Here is a 22,180-nt window from a genome sequence, read left to right as displayed (position 1 = left end):
GGAAGGGGGGGGGGGGGGGGAGGGGAAATCAAAATACATTCACCTCTGCCTTTGCATGAACGACCTCCTGAAGTTCATACGGGAACAAAGAGTTGGACCTCTGCTGGAGAGTACTGAGAGCATGGTTCGCAGCATCCTGAACAACTGGATCATGCGTTGGCACTACTTGCCACCCTTCTCTATGCCCACCTGATCACAGACACGGATTTCAATATCGGTCACAGTGGAGGACATCCACTCTCAAGCTTTAACCATTCAAAATATCAAATCAAAGGGCATATATATTGTAAAGTAACAACTGTTGTAAAGTTTATATTCAAACAGTTGTGAATAATGAAGTGAACAATTCAAAAATTATTACTAGGGTTTATCTCTGAATGCTTCCTATTCCATTTAGGGAGGGAGGGAGGGAGGGGGGTGTGGAAGCTCTTCTGAGATACTTCATGGAACTACTTCCGTTCCAATCACACTCACTCATGGAAAAAGCTGAAAAAGATTCAAGGTAGAACCGCCCTAGAACTCATACAGTTTTAAGCATTTCTCAATCATGGACGTTTGGTTCATAGATTTAGAATCATGATGCAGAACCAGAACCATTCTCAATTTATGTGTGTTTTCTAAGAGAAAATACTGTAACAAACTACGAACCAAATCATGGCACGAATCCTATAGAACATAGAAGGAACATTTACATCACTTGAAAGGAAAAGAAAAGGAAAAAAAAAAATAACTGTGTAATTCTTTACCCATCTAAATCTAATCATGAGTTTACTTACACAACCAGATTTAGTAGGCCCCAAATAAGAAATGAAGAAAGAAAATGTGAATCCTTGCAACCCTATGGTACAGGCTCCCGTTAAAGCGAAGTATTGCCAAATTTAATTATGTAAAAGCATATTTTAGTTACTATATGGATAAGATTTCTACTCCTAAGTTTAGTAATAAATAAACACACAAGAAAGGGATTAAGCAATTATCCTCATTCTAGATACGCTCTGAATAGTCAATCAAGACATAACATGGCTGGTTTTTGATTGCTTTATTTCATTTTTGGTTTATTTAGCCATAAAAAATGGCTTTAAGAAAAAAATCTGAAAGCCAAGGCAAAATTAAAAGAAGAAGCAATATTAATTTATCCCAGAAAGCTATGGAAAGTGGGACCCACCTTGCTTGACACCAAGATCTGATCTAGTGAAGGATGGAGCGGCATCACCATCACCAGTGTGCTTGAATTCCTGCAACTCTTTGAAGTTGAGCCATGGCTTCACCCACACCTTGGCTTCGTAAATCTTCTTCTTTCCACCCTCGATCGCCTCAAGAGTCAGATGGTGCAGCGTCCCAGCAACCACTTGCTCTTCTGCTTTCACCACTCTCGCAAACTCAAGCAAAGCATTCTACAGAAAAAAAAAAAAAAAAACCCGAAAAATGGTAAGAGATTAATTCCATTTTCATCCCTAAATTTCTAACAACGAGCGATTTCGCTATAATGGACCGAGAAATAAATATAAAACAAACAGGTAATCAAGAAATTGCATATTCTGAAATTCACCATAAACAAGATTCGGCGGAAGAAGGGAAACCTTAACCTATACCTCTTTCTTGTTGTGTTCTTGGACGGCGAATCGAGCGAGATCTTCAACGTCTGCGCTGTTCTCGCAGCCTCGGGATTGACGAACGCCGCCGAGTGTGGCCATGTTGGATTGGGAAAACTGGACGAAGAAGACGAAGATGAAGACGAAGAGTGGTACGAATGGAAGAAGAGCGTATGAGATTCTTGAAGCGCTCAATTTCGAGCTCATTCAGATTTCTTTCAAAATTCTACTCTAATCTGTTTCTTTCTTTCAATTCAATTCCACACACGGATTTTCCGGCTTCCTTTTTCTCTAATCTCTTCTTTTTTTTTTTTTGCACTTTTGTCGTATCACATTTCTCTTTATATAAATTTATTATTATTAGGCTTCCTTGCTCTTGGGACCTAGGATGCCTACACTCGACACGTGTCTTACGCGTGTCGCTTTCTTTTTTAGGCTTCTTTGCTCTTGGGACCTAGGATGTCTACACTCGACACGTGTCTTAAGCGTGTCGCTTTTTTATTTTTTATTTTTTTTGGGAGGCGTTGGGGGCTTTGCTTAATCTGTAAGCTTCGTTTCGTAGCATATTGGATGAACCACGTAACAATGGATTCGAAACTTCCGATGTTGTTTTTAAAGACTAGGAGATTTTCGGTTCATAAATTAAAATTATTTTTAATTTATATATATTTTTTATGAAAAAAAATATTATAATAAATTATGAATTATAATTTAAATTGGGGTATGAATTCTCCAACCAAACAACTCTTTAGTTTACTTATTTAAGTATTTAATTTGAGTTAATATATAATTTTATATGAGAATTTTTTATTAAAATAAAAAAATTAAATGTAACTATTTTTAAGAGTAAAATTTAAATTCTAAACTCAATTTGATAAAATGAACATTACATAAGTGTTATTTATTTAACAAAAAAAATTTCTTTTGTTGTAAGCAAAGTTTTAAGAGCTCGTTTGGCTCATAGATTAGAACTATGAGATTAAAATTATTTTTAATTTATGTGTATTTTTTATGAGAGAAAATACTGTAACGAATTATAAATCATAATACAAATCAGAGAAATGAATTCTCCAACTAAACAGGCTCTAAGAAAACAAAATAGGAATGACATAAGCCAAAAACAAGTACCGTAGCGCACAACCTAACACACGACGCGACAAAAGAAAGCGCACGTCTTGCTAGTCTAATCTAATTGACGAATTCTATGAGCATTTCATTTTCATTCCACCGGATTCAAGTGATGGAATAGGAACAAAAATCTTGAGTTAAATCTACAATTTTCTAGCCTCAAATTTTCTCCCTCCCAATTCTCAGTGCACTCCCAAAAAGTCGAAAGAAATAACTTGAAGGTAATGTTAAATAACTTTTAACATTGTCTTCAATAATAATATTCTACAACCTCACTTTAATCGCTAATAAAAAGCTAAAAAACCGTTAAGATCTCTCATTATATAACAGCATAGACTCGATTTACACCACATAATAAGAACATCCTATGTCGAATCACGAGCTACCGCTTACATAAAAAAAAAAAAGCTTTATAATCACCTATTAAAATTAAAGCCTCGTTCGTTTCGCTGATTCGAGTTTTGTTACAGTAAAAAGCTCTCACAAATAATCACATCTAATTTTTTTGCTACAATAAAAAGCTCTCATATACAATCACATCTCAACTCGAATTAGCGAAACGAACGAGGCCATTATCGAGGTCTTACATCATAAGAAACTTAAGATCATAAACGTGTAGCGTTTGGTTAGTGTATTCATACAATGATTTAAATCATAGTTCGTAATTCGTTACAGTATTTTTTCTTACAAAAAATACACGTAAATCGATAATAATTCTGAATCACAATTCTGAATCCATAAATTAAACTGATTCCAAGTAATCAAACGCTTTGACCACACATCCACCCTACTCCCAGTATTCACCAAGAAGCAAGCCCCTTTGCAAAGAGCTTCCTCAACGGAGACAACTCCCACTACGCTCTCAAGCCTTCATATTGGGTGCATTTACTTTGCATCAAAGGAAAAAGAAAAGTAAAGAGTGATTCTTTTTCCCGTATAATAATGTATTTATTTATAAATTTAATAATAAAAATTTAGTGACCCCAGAATAATACAAGATATAAAAAAAAAAAAGAATATCATCTTTGTATTTCTTTAGTATTAATTCTCTGTCAAAAAAATACTAAATTTACCTATTTATTCTTAATAAATTACGGTATAATTAATGATTTTTTATTTATGTAAGACCAACTCTAAAGCACCCCATTTTAATGTGAAAAAAGTAGGGTTGCCGTATACCTCCAACCATACACCATTTTTACACGTCATTTTGGTGTGAATGGTGGGATGAACAGTTGTTCACTCAACACCAAATTTAGTGTCCTTTTTTATTTTTTTAATTTGCAAAAAGGAGAATGTACACATAATATTATTTTTCTCGTTAAAAATGATGTAATGAGTTAGAGATGAATTTATTGTTTGAAATGAAAGTTATGCCATTTTAGTGTTGTAGACTTTTATTCTTAATTATAATAAACACAAGAAAAAAAATTAAATTATTTTTTAATACATCATCGATGATTTTTATTTCTATTTACTTTATTTTGTTTTAGTTCCATTTCTTTTCTGATTACATTTCTTTACAATTTAATAAACGCGTATTTAGTAAGATCTTATTCCATAACTTGTAGTTCTCCCAAGCAAGGTGACCTCGTTGAGAAGGCTTGATTAGCATCTGGAAACCTCCTAAAACCCATACCTCCACAAGTGCGGCTGACAAAGAGCATCATAAGATCCAAGACTCTCGATGAACGAACGTTTAGTTTATAGATTTAAAATTATAATTTAAAATTATTATCGTTTTACGTGTATTTTTTGTGAGAGAAAAACACTGTTAAGAATCATGAATCATGATTTAAAATCAGAGATGAATACAGAAAATAAACGTCCCCTCAGCTTCGAAACACTACCCGACCACCATATCATTGGGAAAGAGCATCCAAATCATCACACACAACTTATCTTTGTTATTTCTTACATTTCATAAAACTTTATTTGAATGACACACTAATAAGAACAAATTAATTCTTTTTTACTTCTCAACATCCTTTTTTTCCCCCTCGAAATAGTTCTTTATAATAATTCTTCATGATCATTCCAAGTTAAATAAAAAGATCATTTACTATAGTATTAATATTATGACAATCTATTCTATTATACGTTACAATAAGTGTCAACGCATAAAAAATAAAATGCAACTACAACGATCAAACTTATCTCTTAAGTTAAAAAAATAAAAATAAAGTTCACGTATAATTAATCATCACAAGTGTATTCTGTGAAAATTGTATTGTCTCCAAGAACAATCAATGCTTTGGGAAAAAAAATACTGAGAAACAAAACGGAAAATAGAAAAGAAAAACAAATATTGACTCTAATTATTCAAGGAAAAAAAAAAGTAGTGGCTGGGATATTTAGTAGGAAAAGTAGTCTAGCTTAAATATTAACTAGAGATTCAAAAAATTAGATTCAAAAAATTAGCCTTAAAGTTCAGAGAGCACCAATAAAAGTAATAATTAAAAAAAAAAATTATCTACACATAAAATGTTTACTTTCATGCTGAAAATTTACACTTCACTTACCAAGAAAGAGTGCAAAATAAAAATGCGTATAAAACGTCACTTTTTATTCTTGGAATTTACACAACTTCAGTAATACTACAACAACCAATTCCATATTTGTACATATTCTGTGACAGTATGAAATAACTCCTTCCAAGGAGTAAAAAACGTCAATTAAGAGGTCTCTGAGTTACAAATACAACGAGGGAAAACATAATAGAGGTCTCTGCAGCAATAATAGCCCTAGTGTGCTTCAAAAACATCTTTAAAAAAAAAAAACGGTGACAGCATACTCACAGCACCTGGGATATCTTCAAAAGAGAGGAAAAAAACATGGAGTCAAACATTCCATACTCATGTAATATCCTCAACTTAGTCCGCAAACGAGTAAAAGAGAGCTTCCCTCATCAAACATTTTAAAAAAAACAAGGAAACAAAATAGTATATATAAAAACACTTATCCAGGAGGAAGGATCTCTGTCTCCTTTTTTCTTTCAGCTGCTCCTACTGAGAAAAACGATCTCCGTGCTCGGAAGAAGCTGGAACCCGCAGTTGTTCTTTTTTGGTTTTTCATTACTCTGGGCTTGCGCTGGGAGCTTTATCTGCAGTTCAGATTTGGACCAAAAAAATAAAATAAAATGAAAAATAAAGCTCAAAACTATCTTGGTACAAGTGAATCATGCGGTCGTAGCATATAAAAAAAAAAAAGCACGTTTGAAGATGAACTCCTAGCAAGGAAGTTATTGTCTGCTTTTATTTGAAGTATGGTCACGATAATCTCTCGGAAAAAAATTTAATCAACTAAGGATGGAACACGGAAAAAGCAGATAGAGAGAAGAAGAGCAGAAAATTAATGCGAGTCCTGGTCTTCTAGAGAGAGATTAATGTGTTACCAGAAAGAGAAAAGGGTGCAACAGGTACAGGGAAAAGAGAAATAGGAGGAGAAGTGCGAGAAAGAACCAAGATGACAGGCAAACTTGACTTTAAGTTGGATTACTTCCGTTATAGATCGAACCCCAAATCAAATATAACACAACCTATTGTTTAGAGGTATAAAGAAAGACATCTTAAGTTCTGGACCCTTTTTCACACACACACACACACAAAAACCCTTATTCTACTTGCATCTATATCATTAATTGCTGCAGGAAATTAATGACAAAGGATGATCAAGGTCAACTTCCAAATATTGTTCTATAAAACACAGTTTACCACCTCTTCACGGATAGATTACATTGAAAAATGTGGCATCTAAGCATTCATTTTGTTAACAAACAAACAGCTACATGAAGAGTTCAGTAATCCTGCTTTACCAAAGTCTCAAAATTGTCATTTTTATGTTGTCGCTTGTTTTTCTTGTCTGATTACTTTCTACTAACACATCTATCAGTTTAGAATTTGAGATCAGACATTGTTGGCAATGTGTAATAACCAGTCAAAATTTCTGCAATGAAAAGTACAAGAAAGTCGGAGCATAAACCTCATAGTGTTTGAGCAGTGATGCGAAAAATGTCGCTACTACTTGGATAACAAACTTTTGGCCAACACAGGAACGTATACCAGAACCAAAGGGCAGGAATGCTGCATTCTCATTTGGATCATTCAAAACAAAGGTGCCCTCTTCAAGATCTGTTGTTTGTTCTGCAGCCCAAAAACAGTTAGTGAGAGATCTATTGCTGGTTTCGCTAACTTTAATTTCAGATGCTACGTTAAATTTATATGCATGCTATGATTATTTACATTTCCAATTCCTACCACGAAGTCTGTAAAGGTAAGATTAACCATAGCCAACCTAGATTCTACACAAGAAAGTAAAAGTATGCAAACTATGTTTATATGCTTCTAGACATTCAAACCTGAAAATGAAGTGTTCACCAAATTAGATCTCTTCCTCGTCTTTGAAAGAAAGCGATATGGATTAAATTCACCAGCATCACTTCCCCAACTAGAACCATCCTTCTGTAACAGCTGTACAGGAACAACCAGCAATGCACCAGCTGGTATGGTCGCACCAGTTTCAAGATTCAAGTCTTCAAGAAACGGAGAAAGAGAAGAAAAAATTAATGGAAAATGCAATTAAATCCCAATTAGCAAAGAAAATAGAAAAACAATGTGTTAAATATAGTAGCTAAAAATTCCATGTCATAGTTTAGGAGCTAAAGAAAATTGAGGAATTTTCTCGAGAATCAATATATACATTATAATATAATATAAATACTATGCAATCAACTCCCACCAATACTTTAATACTGAAACTCTAAGATGAAAATTGCTGTTCAAAATGTTTGACGACCAACAAAAGGTTTGGAGGAAAAAAAAAAATTGTGGCAAGAAGGATTGCTATATAGAATAACTTTTTATTTGATTGATGATCATATAAAGCAGAAGATATTTTAGACTTCGTTCGTTTCGCCATTCGAATCACAACTCAAACTTTTTGCCATAGTGTCTTCTCTCACAAAAATTCAAATTCAACTTTTTTCTGCTACAACATTTTCACTCACATGAATTCACTTTTTAACTCAAGTTCTAAACTCAAACGAGCAAAACGAACAGGGCTTTAGCCATTTGCATTAAACTCAAACTTTCTTCTTGCATGTGTGCTCCTCCGGAAGCACATACTAGAATAAGAGGTAAAGATTGATTGGTACAATACTCAATCAAATGTGTGATTTTCTCGCCCACTATAGATCCCATACCCCCATAAACTGAAATCAACAATGAGAAAAATTGAAGATAAAATGCCCTATCATTAAAGCATAAGTTTTTGTTTATCCTATAAGCACTTTATCACCATTCTCCTCAACTCATCCGTTCAAGGGTAGAAATACCAGCCATACAAATCCAATATCACCACAGCCCATTAGAGTCCACTACCAGCACTTGCCCAATTCCACTAGTGACACCACTAACATCACCATCAAACATCAAAAGCCTCCATACCAGGAGTTACACAACCGTAACTGTAGCCAAAAAACTATCATAGCCACATCCAACCTATCTATCAAACCATCACCCAAAAAAAAAAAAAAAGGACTTCCACCAGAGTCTATGTAGGGTAGACTTGTCCCTGGACCCACAAATCAAACTCGAAATACAGGATAACACGAAATCATCTAAATCATTCTTCTCTTTCCTCTGCTCAATATCAACCAACATTTCATGCTTCATTGTTTCAGTAAACATAGGAATACAATTTGGAGAACATAGTTATTGTCAAACAAGCAACTTGAAATCTCACTTCAGTGATTCTGAGCTGGTATTCAATCTAAACTAAAGCAAATGCACAAAGTAATTCCATTACACGCATAAACGTAATAGGAGCTAACCAAAAGAGATATATCTACTTCTACATTGATATGACATGATATGTTACTTAGTGCTAATTGCTATTAATTACTAAGCTCAAAAATAAAAAATCTCAACATGCACTTGGAGCAGAGAGAACATCTGCGGCCTTCTGCCTAATTTCATACAGTATAGACTCATGCATAAAAAATATGCATTCCAAAACCTTAATATCATAATACTGAACAGACAATAGCCCTGAAACAGTTCAGCATTATGATAAACTCATGCAGAGTTGCACCTTGGCAAAGAGAAGTTACAATACCCGCGTAAAGAAAAAGCTATACACATGCTTCATGTAGTAAAAAGAGACTAGAACTACCCCAGTCAAACTTGTAAAGAAAAAGCTATACACATGCTTCATGTAGTAAAAAGAGACTAGAACTACCCCAGTCAAACTTCTATAGGCGGACAGAAAAAAAGACAGACAGCCACTTAGAAGTGCTATCCTGCTACATATTAAGCTTGTACTAAAGAAGTGAGCACATTACCATGATCAAGAGAACATCTCTGAAGCAAAGGTCCAGCTGGCAGAAGTCGGGCAGATTCATAAACAGTTGCCAATAATAAGAGCATCTTATCAACATTTTGTTCAACTGGTGTCATTGAATCTTTCTGTGCCAAAGTAATCTCTGTGTAAATCTGTAGGGGGACAGAGATATAAATTTGGAAAATCAACTTAATGTCTCGCACATGATAATAAATATCACTAATGTCATCCAAGTTAAGCACAAATAATGGTAGTTAAACTCATCCAGAATGTAGATTCAATTTACAAATTAGTTCAGATCCTGAGAAAAACAATATACATATGGGAAGACTATAACTAGGTCATGCTCTTCAAGCAAAACACGAAAGTGGAGAGTTTTAAGATTATTTAGGGGGAACTAAACGTTAAGTTTATTTCAGCTCTTTGGAAAGAAAATTTCTCCAATTTGACTGATCAACATGCACCTGCTGAAGGTTGGATTTTAAAATGCAAAATGGAGTCACAAAGATTAAAAATTTTAAGACATCAACCAAAATAATCAAGAAAGAAAACATAGGTGTACCTGAATTCAAATTCTACTACATAAATCACATTCTGGCACAATGATTTCAAGAGGCACAAAATAACATTGGAAATGAATAAAGAGAAAAGAGAAAGCTACCTTATCTTGTATTTCTGGGTGTGTGACAAGCCTCATCAAGATATTATTAATCAAGCCCGTTGTGGTCAGGCATCCATGAAACATCATGCCCATAATATTACTGGATGGTTCATCTTCTCTCTCATTCATATGGCCTTTAAACTCATGAAAGAAAAAGTTCTCTGGAATTACACCATCAGAGCAATACGATGCACCATATGAAGCATTCTTTCCTGTGCCTGCCGTTTCATTACAGTGGTCATCATCCATGCAATGAAATATCTTGCAACTTCTTCTGCATTGTTGAATAATATCCTGAGTTAAGCGTTTCAGCTTTGTACATAACTGCTGGTACTTCCAAAACCCTCGCTTCCAGAATGGGGTAACATTATACGAAGCCCAGAAACATGCATCCTTAGCAATCATCATAAGGAGCTCCTCGTAAACACTGGCCTTAGACCAAGCTAAAAAAGGATCTCCAAAGAGTGTGGTTCCCAATATGGTAAAAGCCATGTGTTGAGAAACCATTCTACAATCAACACTACCTTTGGCCATGGATTTTTGTATTCTCTCCATTATGCATTCCACGACCTTCCCAGGAATCACATTTGCCCTCACAAGCAATCTTTCACTTAAGTTTGTCATCAATGCTTCCCTTCTCTTTTGCACCTGAACATGAACGAAAGGAATTGGATATAACTTTTTACTGGGAATAAACAAAACAGAAATAATCCATCAAAATAGGAATACTAAACATTGAAGAATAATTTTACTATTTCCTTGAATGACTTTTGAAAACCATGACTGATGAATGTAAACAAGTATGCATATTGTTGGGGATCAAATATAAGCAGCTATAACATTCTAGTTAAACAATTTAAGTAAACAAGAGGAAATAATATTGTACAGCAAAGAAGCGGTACAAAACAATCTAGAGATACCGATATGGAAAAGCATAAATCAAAGTAATAATAACAGAAACCATTTGTGTTCTTCCGAAATGTGGCTTCCGCCCTATGTTTTAAGGATTCCTCCACCTATCACTGCATTTTACAAATATGTTAGGAGGTTTTTAACACTAATATATATATATATATATATATATATATTTGTGTTTGTGTGTAGGGGATAGGTGCAACATTCTCGAAGACGTAGGGTGGAATATTGCATTTTGATAAGAAAACGAGGGAGGTTTATGTTACTATCCGCCAAATCATAGGGGCAGATAATAAGCTGAACAAATTTCTTTTCACCCTTCCCTCACGATACTACTTCACTATCGGTCCCCGGGATTAGTTAGCCTTGCAAGGTGGTCCTTGCTTATTCACACGGGATTCCATGTGTCCTATGCTACTCGGGTCAGAGCGTAAGCTAGTGATATTTTCGGCTACTGGACTGCCGCCATCTAAGGTGCAGCACTATACAAAAGTTTACAATAACCAAATGGACATAGAGGCGTGCTTAAAGAGTATATCATACATGTATTAGATTCTTTCTGGCAAATACACTCCATAAGCAACTATAACAAGAAGGTATAAGAAAATAAAACTTTGAATGAAAAAAAAACAAAAAAACAAAAAAAGGAAAGAAAGAGAAAAAAGTAACTTGTACCTTATCGAAAGAGGAAGCAAAAAGACTGGATCGTCCAAAAGCCAAACGAAAAGCCCTCCCAGTCAAAGGCAATTTATCTGCAGCCTTAAAAAGCATCTCTTTGATAAGATTGGGATCCTTTATTGACACCAAAAGCTGAGTCGGGCCCAACCACAGCTTCACCACCGATCCATAGTTCTCATGCGATTCCGATAAAACGTCTAAAATGCCAAAAAAATTACAATAAATATCACAAAATTAAACGATTTTTCTTACATTAAACTGATATAAATCGATATTTTCTTTAGTTTGCATATCAGTGCACTGCTAATTTTCTCGGCAACCAAACAGCGGGGACAATTAAACTGACCGGTGAGGTTTTCGCGAGAGATGAGACTGCCGTGGCCGTGGAAAGAGGGGCAAGGAGGACCGGGAATCCATTTTCCCTTCCGCCATAGCCTGAGAAGCTTGAAAACTTCGGATATCAAGAGAGCAGTGATGGCGATGAGGGAAATCCAAAGGAAGGCGTTGAATTCTCTGGCGGCCAAGTCTCTGAGCATAATCCGAGGGCTTTCTTCGCAAGCGTCGAAGGAGAATCTCGCCGGAAAGAGAGCGCAGAGAAGAGTCGTTAGAGATGATTCCATTTTCTCATCGGAATTGTGTAATTATTTCTTTCGGTTCTGAACTAACTCATTGAGACTCGGGACTTTTTGAACTCTGCCTTTAAAATCCTTCAGACACCGAGCGTGTTTAGTTCGTTTTTAATTTAAGTTAAAATGTGATTTTATATAAAAAAATTAAATATAATTATATTTAAAAATTTTATATTAAAATAAAATTTAAATTTTGAACTTAGTCTGACGTTGTTTTTGTTATTTTATTATTTGGTCGGTTGGAATTTGGATAAATATTGATTTGTCAAATGTGAACAGTTATTTGTTTTGGTTTGTTTTATTATTTTCATTTTTTAAATTTTACAGTCATTTTTAATTTGTCTATTAAATTTTAAATATTTTTATTTTTTAAATTTTAAATTATTCTGATTTAATTTTTTTATTATAATTTTTGTTAAAATTAAATAAAAAAATTAAATGTAATCATATAATTTTAAATTTTTTAATTAAAATTTAAAAAAGAAATTACGTATACTGTTTATTATTATTTTTTATTAAAAAGAGTTAAGTAAAAATAATTTAAAAATTAAATAGTAAAATATGAATTTTTAAAATTTAAAAAGTAAATTGATAATGTTTTAAAATGTAAGGGTATTACTTATTAGTGATAATAAATAAACAAATATTTTTTTGCTAGTAGCTTTTTGTTTGTTTTTGTTGAAAGTGATAAATAGAATATGGCGATGCATGTGGCCACGTGCATTTCTGACTTTCCCACGCCGCCGCCCCACTCCAAAATTCACAAAATCACCAACAAAACTCGTTTTTCCTTTGTCAATTGTCAATTCACATGGATATTTTCAAAACAAAAAAAAATGTCATTTACGTGGATGATGGAGTTTTTTTGTTTTTTTATAGAAATGATGACGGTGTTTAAAATTGATCTTTTTTGTATTTTTTATATTTTTTAAAAATAAAAAAATAAAAACGTTTACAAAATGATGTTTGATGTAATAAAGACAAAAAAATAAAAATAAAAATAATTTTTTAGTTTAGTGTAAAATGAAAGAGAATAAAAAGTGACTTTTAATCGTTTTTTATTTTTTGTTTTTGTTTTCTCATCTCTCAAGCAGAGAGAAAGAGATAGAGATATTAATGAATTTGTTTACACTGAAAATAATCTCTTGATAAAACTATCAAACGCATTTTTAAAAATGATTTATGTATGATATTGAAAACATTTTCATTTTCATTTTCATATAAAAAATAAAATCATTTTAGAACGAGTTCTAAACGCGCCCGATGTTTTTTACGGTCGGCAATGATGGCAGATTTATTGTCAGCAATCGAGTTTTACTGTATTTACTCATTTTTAGAGTTTAGTGAATACCGTTTTCATCAATAAATTTATTTATCGATAAATTTAAGATTCACGGGAAAATATAATATTTTTTACTAAATATAATATTAGCGGTTATCGGATCTGATTGGCAGAATTTTTGAATAATTACAATATTTACAATTAAAAATAGTATTTGATAGTAAAATAATATTTTATAATAAATACGGTACTTATTGGTTATAGACGCCGATCGCCAGTCACTTATTATTGGCGCTGGCCATAGTTCACCGGTCGTCGACATCGGCCATGGTGTAGGGGAAATAGAGAGGTGGAAAGAGAAGGATAAGGTTTAGGAGTATTTTTAAACTTTTAATAATGTTAGAAACTTAAAATATTAAATTATGTTATTTCTTCATATTAAAAAAAAAAAAAAAAAAGCTGCAGTTTACCAAACACCTACTAATATGGTATTTCACTCATTCTCCATTTTAATATATATATATATATATATATATTTGGGTGAAGTAGCCAGGTACGGTAAGTAATAGCATTCCCTATTGATATTGTGACATTATTTTTTTAAAGGAGATATTGTGACATCTTAATTATCATCACATTTTTACAAAATCAGCTCAAATTGTAAAACTAGAGTACAAATCGCTACTTCACGTGGATGGGACTAAAAAAACTTTTTTTTTTTTTTTGATAAAATGTCACGTAATATTAAAAAGTCACAAAAGTCCTAAAGATTATAAACAGAGAGACGAAGTCCATAAAAATGACAATCGGAAAGCAATCGGAAAAACCATTGAACAACTAGAAGACCACTTAATGGAGCCAAAGTCCATAACATACTGACGGGACGTCATGCAAATAATTAGCTCACTCGAAGGATGCTGGAGCGACCCCCTCTCCAAATAACAGATAAACTCTCCTACAAAAGGTAGAGCGGAAAAAAGTTCAGCCCACCAAACTAGATCTAGCCAAATAACGGCCTTAAATCGATCACCAAAATCTAACACTAAACAAAACATTGAAGGAGGGTCTATTAGGAAAATCATCGCCCTTATTACAAACTCTGAAACTAAAACACGAAAATAAGGGAGAACATAAGAGATCAAACCCACAAGAAAGAGCCCCTTAACGCTGAAAATGCGTGAGGTACGGTCGGAACATTGCCAAAAGAAAACCCCTGAAACGGCAACCAAACAATTGGAATCACGGCGGCACGTGGGGTACACACGCCATCATTGAGGGGTGGCGATTGGCACACACACTGGACCACCTTGCTTACCTCCATCCTGTGACCTAGTTCCTGGAGTTTTAACAGGATCACATGACGAACGTGTCCCGGATCTACGACAGAAACACGACGTCCTCTTCCCTTTACACAGCTTTGTTTCAGTGACTGTCCACACCTCTAACGGTACAAGCTCAACTCTGGTGACCTCTTTGTTTGGAGGCTGGTAATCCAACGAAACACCGGACCACCAACCCCAAAACCTTCTCTCTTTTTTTGGTTGCAAACCTTCTTTCTCTAACTTTTTCTTAAAAAAAAAAAAAAAAAAAAAAAAAAAAAAAAAAAAAAAAACTTCACCACGTGATGTTTATTTTGCATAATAGTTAGGCTAAAAAACTTGTGCAAAATCAAATTAGTCCCTGAGTTTTGTCTAAATCCAACATTTGTCTTTATATTTTTTATAATCTAAAAAATATCGTCGATATTTTTAGATTATCTCAAAAGTATCCTTACATTTTTTAAAAGAAGTAAAACTGGCCTTTAACGGGTCAAATTATAACTTTAATAGTCAATATTTAAACATTAATTTAAATATTAATAATTTAAAAAGTTAAACTTGCAAAAAAAAGGTATTGTTTTTAATAAAATAAATTAACTCCGTATAAGATATCTCATTCTTGTCGTTCACATGACTTGTCGGATTTTACCTTGTCGAATTAGTCTCGTCCCACGTTGATCCTACTCCGCAATCATCCAAAACACAAAAAAAAATCTTTTATGTAGTTTTAAAATTTTGTTTTAAAAATTTGACATAATTCGTGATTAAAGTATCATTTAAATAGTAACTATTGATGTTAAAGGTTAATTTAAATATGACGCTTATAAAATAGGAGATTCTCTGATACGCTTAGCGTATCGGTAGGGCAAGTTTTTTTAATCATTAAATTTACGTATTTTTTGACTTTTACATGATTTTATGTAGATCCGATGGATATAAAAATTAACATATTAATTTGTTGGCGTGCCAAAAAAGGTCCTAGAGTTGTTTAATTTCATACCCTGAATTTTTTTTTTCAAAAAAGGATTGTTCCATACAATACAAAATCATGCAAAACATAGCAAATATGATCAAATTTTGTTTAGATGAAAAAAATATCTGAACATACCACTCAATAGTCAATTAAGAAAAGAAAAAAAAAAACATGAAGGTTAATGTTGGCAACATGGAAACGACAACGTTTTGGATGAGTTCCCTTCATCGGAAAAGTATAACCTATTTTTCGCCTGCCATTTCCCAGAGAGAAAAAGAACAAAGAAAAAGAGACGGAAAGAGAAAGAGAGCGAGAAGAAAGATGGAGATGAGCTTGGCCTCAAGGCCTTTAAGCTTCAACAATGGCGTGCTTCGCACCCGTTTTCCGATTTCAACCTTCGAGAAGACTTTTCTTCCCAGTAGTAGCACTAGTAACAGTAATAGCAGCCCCAGTAGTCTCACTGGCTGTCGCGAAGGAAGAAGAAGAATAATTGCCTTTCCGGTGATTACGGCCTCGAAAACGACGCCGTCCTCGAGACAAACCTTGTCCAGTCACTGGGATGTCAGCCAGGATTTGCGCTCTGTAACTTCGTCTCCATGGATGCCCAGATTGGAAGACCTCGATACTACAAATATGATTCTTCGTCAGAGGATTATCTTCTTGGGCTCTCAGGTTTTCGCTTTTTTTTTTTTTTGCTTTTGGAATCGGTAATAATTGTTTCTTTTTCAGTTCATAATTTCGTTTATTCAATTATGATTAATTCGAGAGTTGCTCTTAAATTCAAGGAAAAAAATGTTGAAGCGGGCTAAAGTTTAGGATTGAAATGAAAGTTTTGCTACAGTTTAGTCTCATGTTTCACCAATCGTGTGAAAAACCTCCCCGAAAAATGGTGTTGTTACTATTTGTAAAGTGTAAAGAATAAACACATCATCACTACAAAAATATAAAATGGAATGCAAACATTTCTATAAAACAAAGGAGGTTTTGTCATTGTTCGTTATTTGTGTGATAACAACTGTTTTTTGGATTGAAATTTGAATACTGAAGTTATTAGAAGGGTTTTAGCTTTATGTTCTTACCAACTTATCAGTATCTTTAAGTTTTTTAAATTCAAACCGTTGAAAAATTTGGAACCTGTTTATCAAATTCATTTTTTGTTAAATTTATAAGACGTATTTCTTTCTTGTCACTGTTGTTGTTTCTCTCAAGCTTGAGAAATGGGTTTTGCTGGTTATCCGTTATTCGGGTTGTTAAAGTAAGCTAGATGAAAGTATGGCTTAGCTAGTGGACTTTTCTGCAAATGCAATTTGTTTTTGGTTGAATTTATTAAATTTAATTCTTCTTGTTATGGATGTCGTTCAGGTGGATGACGTGATAGCAGATTTTGTGATAAGCCAGCTTTTGTTTCTGGATGCTGAAGATCCTAAAAAGGATATTAAGCTGTTTATCAATTCACCCGGTGGATCTGTTACTGCTGGTATGTTTCAAAAATGGAGCCAAGACTCAAGAAGGTTTTTTTTTTTCCTGTTTTTTCTGAAGCACCAAGCTAAAGAAAATTATAGTGAAATCTCCTAATGTGTCTAATTCTATATGTTCTTCTCGAATTGTGAGGTAAGGTATGAGGAGGTAATCCAAAATACTTTTTCATTGAAAATCAAATGCCTTGACATATGTTTTGCCGTTGATTTGATTTGACAGCTGATATTGTAGCATTGAATAATCACCTTCTCTTGTCCTTCTGCATGTTGGTGAAATTCTGTCTTGTTTGCCTTTTTGTTTGGTTTTTTGCCCTTTTCTTGTCATTCATGGTGAAATATGACGACTAATTATAGAGATTTTTTTTATTAATCTTTAATTGAGTTGATGTATTTGGTGCTTTTTGTTCTTGGACGGAGTGAAAGATTTTGTCTTTGGATTTATCAAACTGTGGATCCAGCATGAAAAATTAAAATTGATATTTGATACTGCATTTACAAATATTGGGTTGCTTGTAGTTGTTATTCAACCTTTTGATGTATGGTAATGCTTTTGCCCCATTTGTTGGGCTATGTTATCAAGTAAGTGTGCTTATTATGTCTTTTTAGTTAGACCTGTCTTTTTGTTTTTTGTTCTAATTATGGACTACTCATCCTCTTTCACCTTATATTGATTCAACTACTATCAATAAAGGTTTCTGTTTTTTATCCAAAAAAAAGTGTGCTTATGATATCTCCATAATGATTTTGATAGTAAAATTTTATTCTCTAAAGATAATGGTTGGACATAAAAATTACGAGAAGTCACCTTGAAATGCTAACAAATGTCATTTCATTTATTCAAGGATTATAAATATGTTCAGCACAACACTTGTGATTGTTTCAATCTGATAGCGATCCCTTTAGGATAAAGGCTTTAATTTTGCTGCATTCTACATTGAAATCTCCATGTGATAGATAATCATCCTTGCCTTATACCTTTCTCTTACATTCTATAGTTTTCAAGTCCCTATCAAATCCATGTTATGGGTAAGTCTTGAACTGAACAAATTCACTTAAACAGTCGAGGCCCGAATGGAAGGGGGTCTGAATTCCATAGATAGTCCATAATATCATTTTGACATGGTGATTGCTTTGTTGAAATGCAATTCTGCTTAGTCTTTAACCAGAAGATACTGTTGAGTGCCTTAAATGGTCGTGTGTTAAAATAAATTGCAATGGTGATGTGCTTGGACAGTGAAAGCAATTGGGGTTTGTAGCATTGTTTCTCTGAGTAATCTGGTTCGAGTTTCTGAGTCCATATCTTCATTTTTGTTCTTATTCTGTCATACTGGGCTGTAGGAATGGGAATATATGATGCCATGAAACTATGCAAGGCAGATGTTTCAACTGTTTGCCTAGGGCTTGCAGCATCCATGGGCGCGTTTCTTCTTGCTTCTGGTACAAAAGGAAAGAGGTTTTGCATGCCCAACGCCAGAGTTATGATTCATCAACCACTTGGCACTTCCGGAGGCAAAGTAAGTACAGTTTTTCTTCGTGTCATTTTAAAAACTGAGTTCTGTTGATGAGACTATATCTGCAGATTCAAGGTTCTTATACTTCATGATTCTTCCGTTTTCTTTCATCATTTTCGCTGAATCTTTCATGCTTGGATATGTCTCTGTTGTATTGTTAGATTTGAAAGTAAACATGAATGGATCATCAGAATGGAACTTAGGCAAGTGTTGGGGGATGAGAAGATTGGTTTTCAGCATTTAAGATGGATAGATGGATGAGATATCTTGAGACCCTTTAATCTAAATGTTGCAAGTGCATAAGATGCGCAAAATTTTTTTTGGTAAATTGAAACGAAATTCACTTTATAATAATTAATATGACCTCTTCTTTCAAAATTCAAATCCAGATTTCTTGGAATAGCTGAGAGGAAAATTTATATTGTCGGAAGGGATTTGTTTTACAATATGGTCAGAAACAGTCTGTGCTCTTCCCTATTCTGAACAATCCCATCTATTGAATTTGTTGAGATTATTTACTGGGATGAGAGTTTCTGAAATAATTGAGTTGCTACAAATTTAATCAATTGTAACAAGTTTGAGAAACACTGACTTTATAGACTTTAGTCTAATTAGATAAAATAGCTATAGATGTGAGTAAAGTTTTCATCAGACAATCCAAACCGCAATACCTGGCTATGCAATGGACTACAACTGCAAGAAATGGCGCATTAAGATATATGTCTTGATTTAGGCAAAAGCTGACATGAATCTGGACTAGCATTTTCCTGGATAGTCCTTTTAACAGTTCGATATTAGAACTTATTAACCTCATTGCATTGTTGCGTCAAGGAGTCAACCATACTTTTATTATGTCATTAAGTTTTTGAATTTTCAAGGAAATGCAAATATGTAGTCGATGGATTACTGGCATTACAAGGTTGAACACTTTGTACAGAGAGGTTTTGTTGCATTCGTGTGTTGGGCATACACTTGTATTGTGGTGACCAGATGAGGAGACACTCGTCTGAAGATACGTGTTGTTACTAATTTGTTTAGTGGATTGACAACAGAAGTCTTCTTGTTTTTGATTTGTAACTAGTCGTGTTGCAGGCAACGGAAATGAGTATACGAATTAGAGAAATGGTGTACCATAAAATTAAGCTGAACAAGATACTCTCAAGAGTCACAGGGAAGCCTTTAGAGCAGGTCGGTCGGACAATAAACAATAATATTTTCCTGCGACATTTGCATTCTTATAATGCTCAGTTATCTTATGCTTGGAATATTGCTTTGTCTTGCAGGTTGAATTGGATACAGATCGTGACAATTTCATGAATCCTTGGGAAGCAAAGGAATACGGATTGATCGATGAGGTGATTGATGACGGGAAGCCCGGATTAGTTGCACCAACTGCGGATGCAGCTCCTCCACCAAAAACAAAGGTGTGGGATATGTGGAAAGTTGAGGGGAGCAGAAAAGCTAAGAAGAATTTGCCGTCCGAGAGTAAGATTCTAGAAAACGGATCTAAAGGCGGCCAATCAGAAAAGGAGACACCTGCGTCCGTGTGAAGCATGAGACAAGGCTTGTTTGTGCGTTACCATCACTCAGTGGATGCAAACAACTACATTGTTTGACCTCTAAAGCAGTCTTGATATATGAGATCTCTCAAGGTTTTATCAGTTAATGGATAAAATATTTGGAGGATCATAATCTTTAGTAACTTTTTACGTGGTGGAAATGTTAAAAAGAGTTCTCGTGGGAAAAAAAGAAAGAAAGAAAGAGGGGTTATGTATGGAGGGGAGATGACATGCCTTTGTTATGTACTTTATGGGAAGAAGCGTATCCAAACACAAACTTGCTTTTGTGCTAGTTGAAATCTAGGTGCATTGCAGATTATTTCGTCTGTTCAAGTTTTGGCTATGGTGTTATTATTTTTTCAATTCATTTAATAATAAAAATCTTAAATAGGAAGTTAGTTAATACACAACTAACACAAAATATCGCCATTAAAATAACAAAGATATATACACATATAAATGAGAAATTATTAATAAAAGTACATGTGCGTGTTGTTTCACATGAAAAATGAATGATGACGTGAAGTGATATATACACATGGAAGACCTTGACCCAATCATCCTTATTTCCCAAATCGGCCGCGTATTTGTTTGAGAATAATGCTATGTTTGATAGGAAGAAAAGAAAAGATAAAGGAAGGAAAAATAAAATACTTAAATAAAAGAAGTAAAATGATAGAATTAAGATTTTTTCTCATGTTATTTAGTAGAAAAGTCAAAATAAAATGTCAAATCTAAGCCATTTTACAATAATATCCTAATACAAATAAAAATATGATAAATGATTAATGTTAAAATTATTATTTTACACTTTATTTGTTTGTTAAATTTTTTCTCTCATCTTTTCTTCCCAAAGTTTAGGAGAATTAAAAACTAACGGTCCTATAGATTTCTATTTTCCTTCATTCCTCATTTACTCTTTACTAAGCAACCTAAGATCTTGTTCATTTCGGTAATTTGAATTTAAAATTTAAGTTTTGTTATAATAAAAAATTGTCAAAAACAATCACATTTAATTTTTTTATTATAATAAAAAATTATCACATAAAATTAAATCTCAAATCAAATTAAAAATTCAAATTAACGAACTATATTTTCCACTCCAACATCCTCATCTATTTACTTTTCACTCTTTTTTTCGCCTTACAAAACATACCGTAACCCGTTCTTTTCGCTGATTCGAGTAGTGCTGGAACTTCGGGTCGGCGGGCTGCCCGAAGCCTGAATTTTTTCGAGCTCGGACGGGCAGGCCCAATTCCCGCCCGCCCAAGCAAGAAATTCGGGTTCGGGCTCAGGCAGCCCGAATTTGACATGTCCACCCTTGCCCGCCGCCGTCTAACCACCGTATACTGCCATCCGCCGGGATTTTTTTGAATTTTTCCGACCATGCCCGAACTGCCCGACCCAAAAATCAGGTGTGCCCGAATTGCCCGACCCGCTGCCCAAAAACTCAAACGGTTGTTTTTTTTTTATTTTGCCCGAATTTTTCCCGCCTGCCCGAATTGCCTGAGGTGCCCGAGTTGCCCGAAAACGGCTACTTTTTTGAATTTTTACCCGAATTCTGCCCGAAAACCCAAGTTGCCCGAATACCCGAAAACGGCTAGTTTTTTGAATTTTGCCCGAAAACCCGAGCTGCCCGAGTTTGCCCGACTGCCCGATGCCCGAATACCCGAATTCGGCCCGAAAACCCGAGTTGCCCGAACTACCCGAATTGCCCGAAAATGGCTAGTTTTTTTAATTTTGCCCGAAAACCTGAGCTGCCCGAGTTTGCCCGACTGCCCGAACCCGAATTTCAAAAAACTAGCCATTTTATCCCATTTTTTTTGAAAAAAAATCATTTTTTAACCCCAAAATTTCCCTATAAATACCCCCCATCCCTCACACATTTTTCTCACTCAAACTCTCTCAATCCCTCTCAATCTCTCTCAATTTCTCTCAATCTCTCTCAATCTCTCTCAATTTCTCTCAATATCTCTCACAATTTTTCTAAAGCGCTCTCTCTATCAAATTCATCTTATTTTTTTATAATGAATCCTTTTGGTTATAGTGGTATTCCCGTTGATGCCCAACACAATGTAGAAGAAGGGCAATTTCCCACTAATGAGTTTGTTACGCA

General features: G+C 34.2%; 3 protein-coding genes across 3 annotated transcripts in view; 1 reads left to right on the top strand and 2 right to left on the bottom strand.

The window, feature by feature from the left end:
* Window positions 1–1,913, bottom strand: part of LOC21406753 (cysteine proteinase inhibitor 12) — a 2,626-nt gene extending 713 nt beyond the window's left edge. The window contains exons 1-3 of the mRNA XM_010097710.2: window positions 1,593–1,913; window positions 1,166–1,394; window positions 44–189 (exon numbers count right to left, since the gene is read on the bottom strand). Coding sequence (XP_010096012.1) covers window positions 44–189; window positions 1,166–1,394; window positions 1,593–1,799 — 582 coding nt within the window. The 5' untranslated portion in view covers window positions 1,800–1,913. The remainder of the gene's footprint in view (window positions 1–43; window positions 190–1,165; window positions 1,395–1,592) is intronic.
* Window positions 1,914–5,266: 3,353 nt separating this feature from the next.
* Window positions 5,267–12,030, bottom strand: LOC21406752 (cytochrome P450 3A29). Its single transcript, XM_024165339.1, has 7 exons — window positions 11,660–12,030; window positions 11,311–11,510; window positions 9,721–10,368; window positions 9,061–9,211; window positions 7,078–7,251; window positions 6,702–6,862; window positions 5,267–5,823 (listed from the first exon to the last, which is right to left on the bottom strand). Exons 1-7 carry the CDS (start codon window positions 11,931–11,933, stop codon window positions 5,716–5,718), a joined length of 1,716 nt encoding a protein of 571 aa, XP_024021107.1. The 5' UTR covers window positions 11,934–12,030; the 3' UTR covers window positions 5,267–5,715.
* A 3,750-nt stretch (window positions 12,031–15,780) lies between these two features.
* Window positions 15,781–20,418, top strand: LOC21406751 (ATP-dependent Clp protease proteolytic subunit 3, chloroplastic). The gene is made up of 5 exons (XM_010097708.2): window positions 15,781–16,188; window positions 16,879–16,993; window positions 18,333–18,508; window positions 19,598–19,693; window positions 19,789–20,418. Exons 1-5 carry the CDS (start codon window positions 15,838–15,840, stop codon window positions 20,053–20,055), a joined length of 1,005 nt encoding a protein of 334 aa, XP_010096010.1. The 5' UTR covers window positions 15,781–15,837; the 3' UTR covers window positions 20,056–20,418.
* Window positions 20,419–22,180: the final 1,762 nt, after the last annotated feature.

Source organism: Morus notabilis, unplaced genomic scaffold, assembly GCF_000414095.1.
Source record: "Morus notabilis unplaced genomic scaffold, ASM41409v2 Scaffold179, whole genome shotgun sequence".
NCBI classification, from domain to species: Eukaryota; Viridiplantae; Streptophyta; class Magnoliopsida; order Rosales; family Moraceae; genus Morus; species Morus notabilis.
Note: the sequence above shows the minus strand (reverse complement) of the source record. Positions and strands in the feature narration are given on the sequence as shown.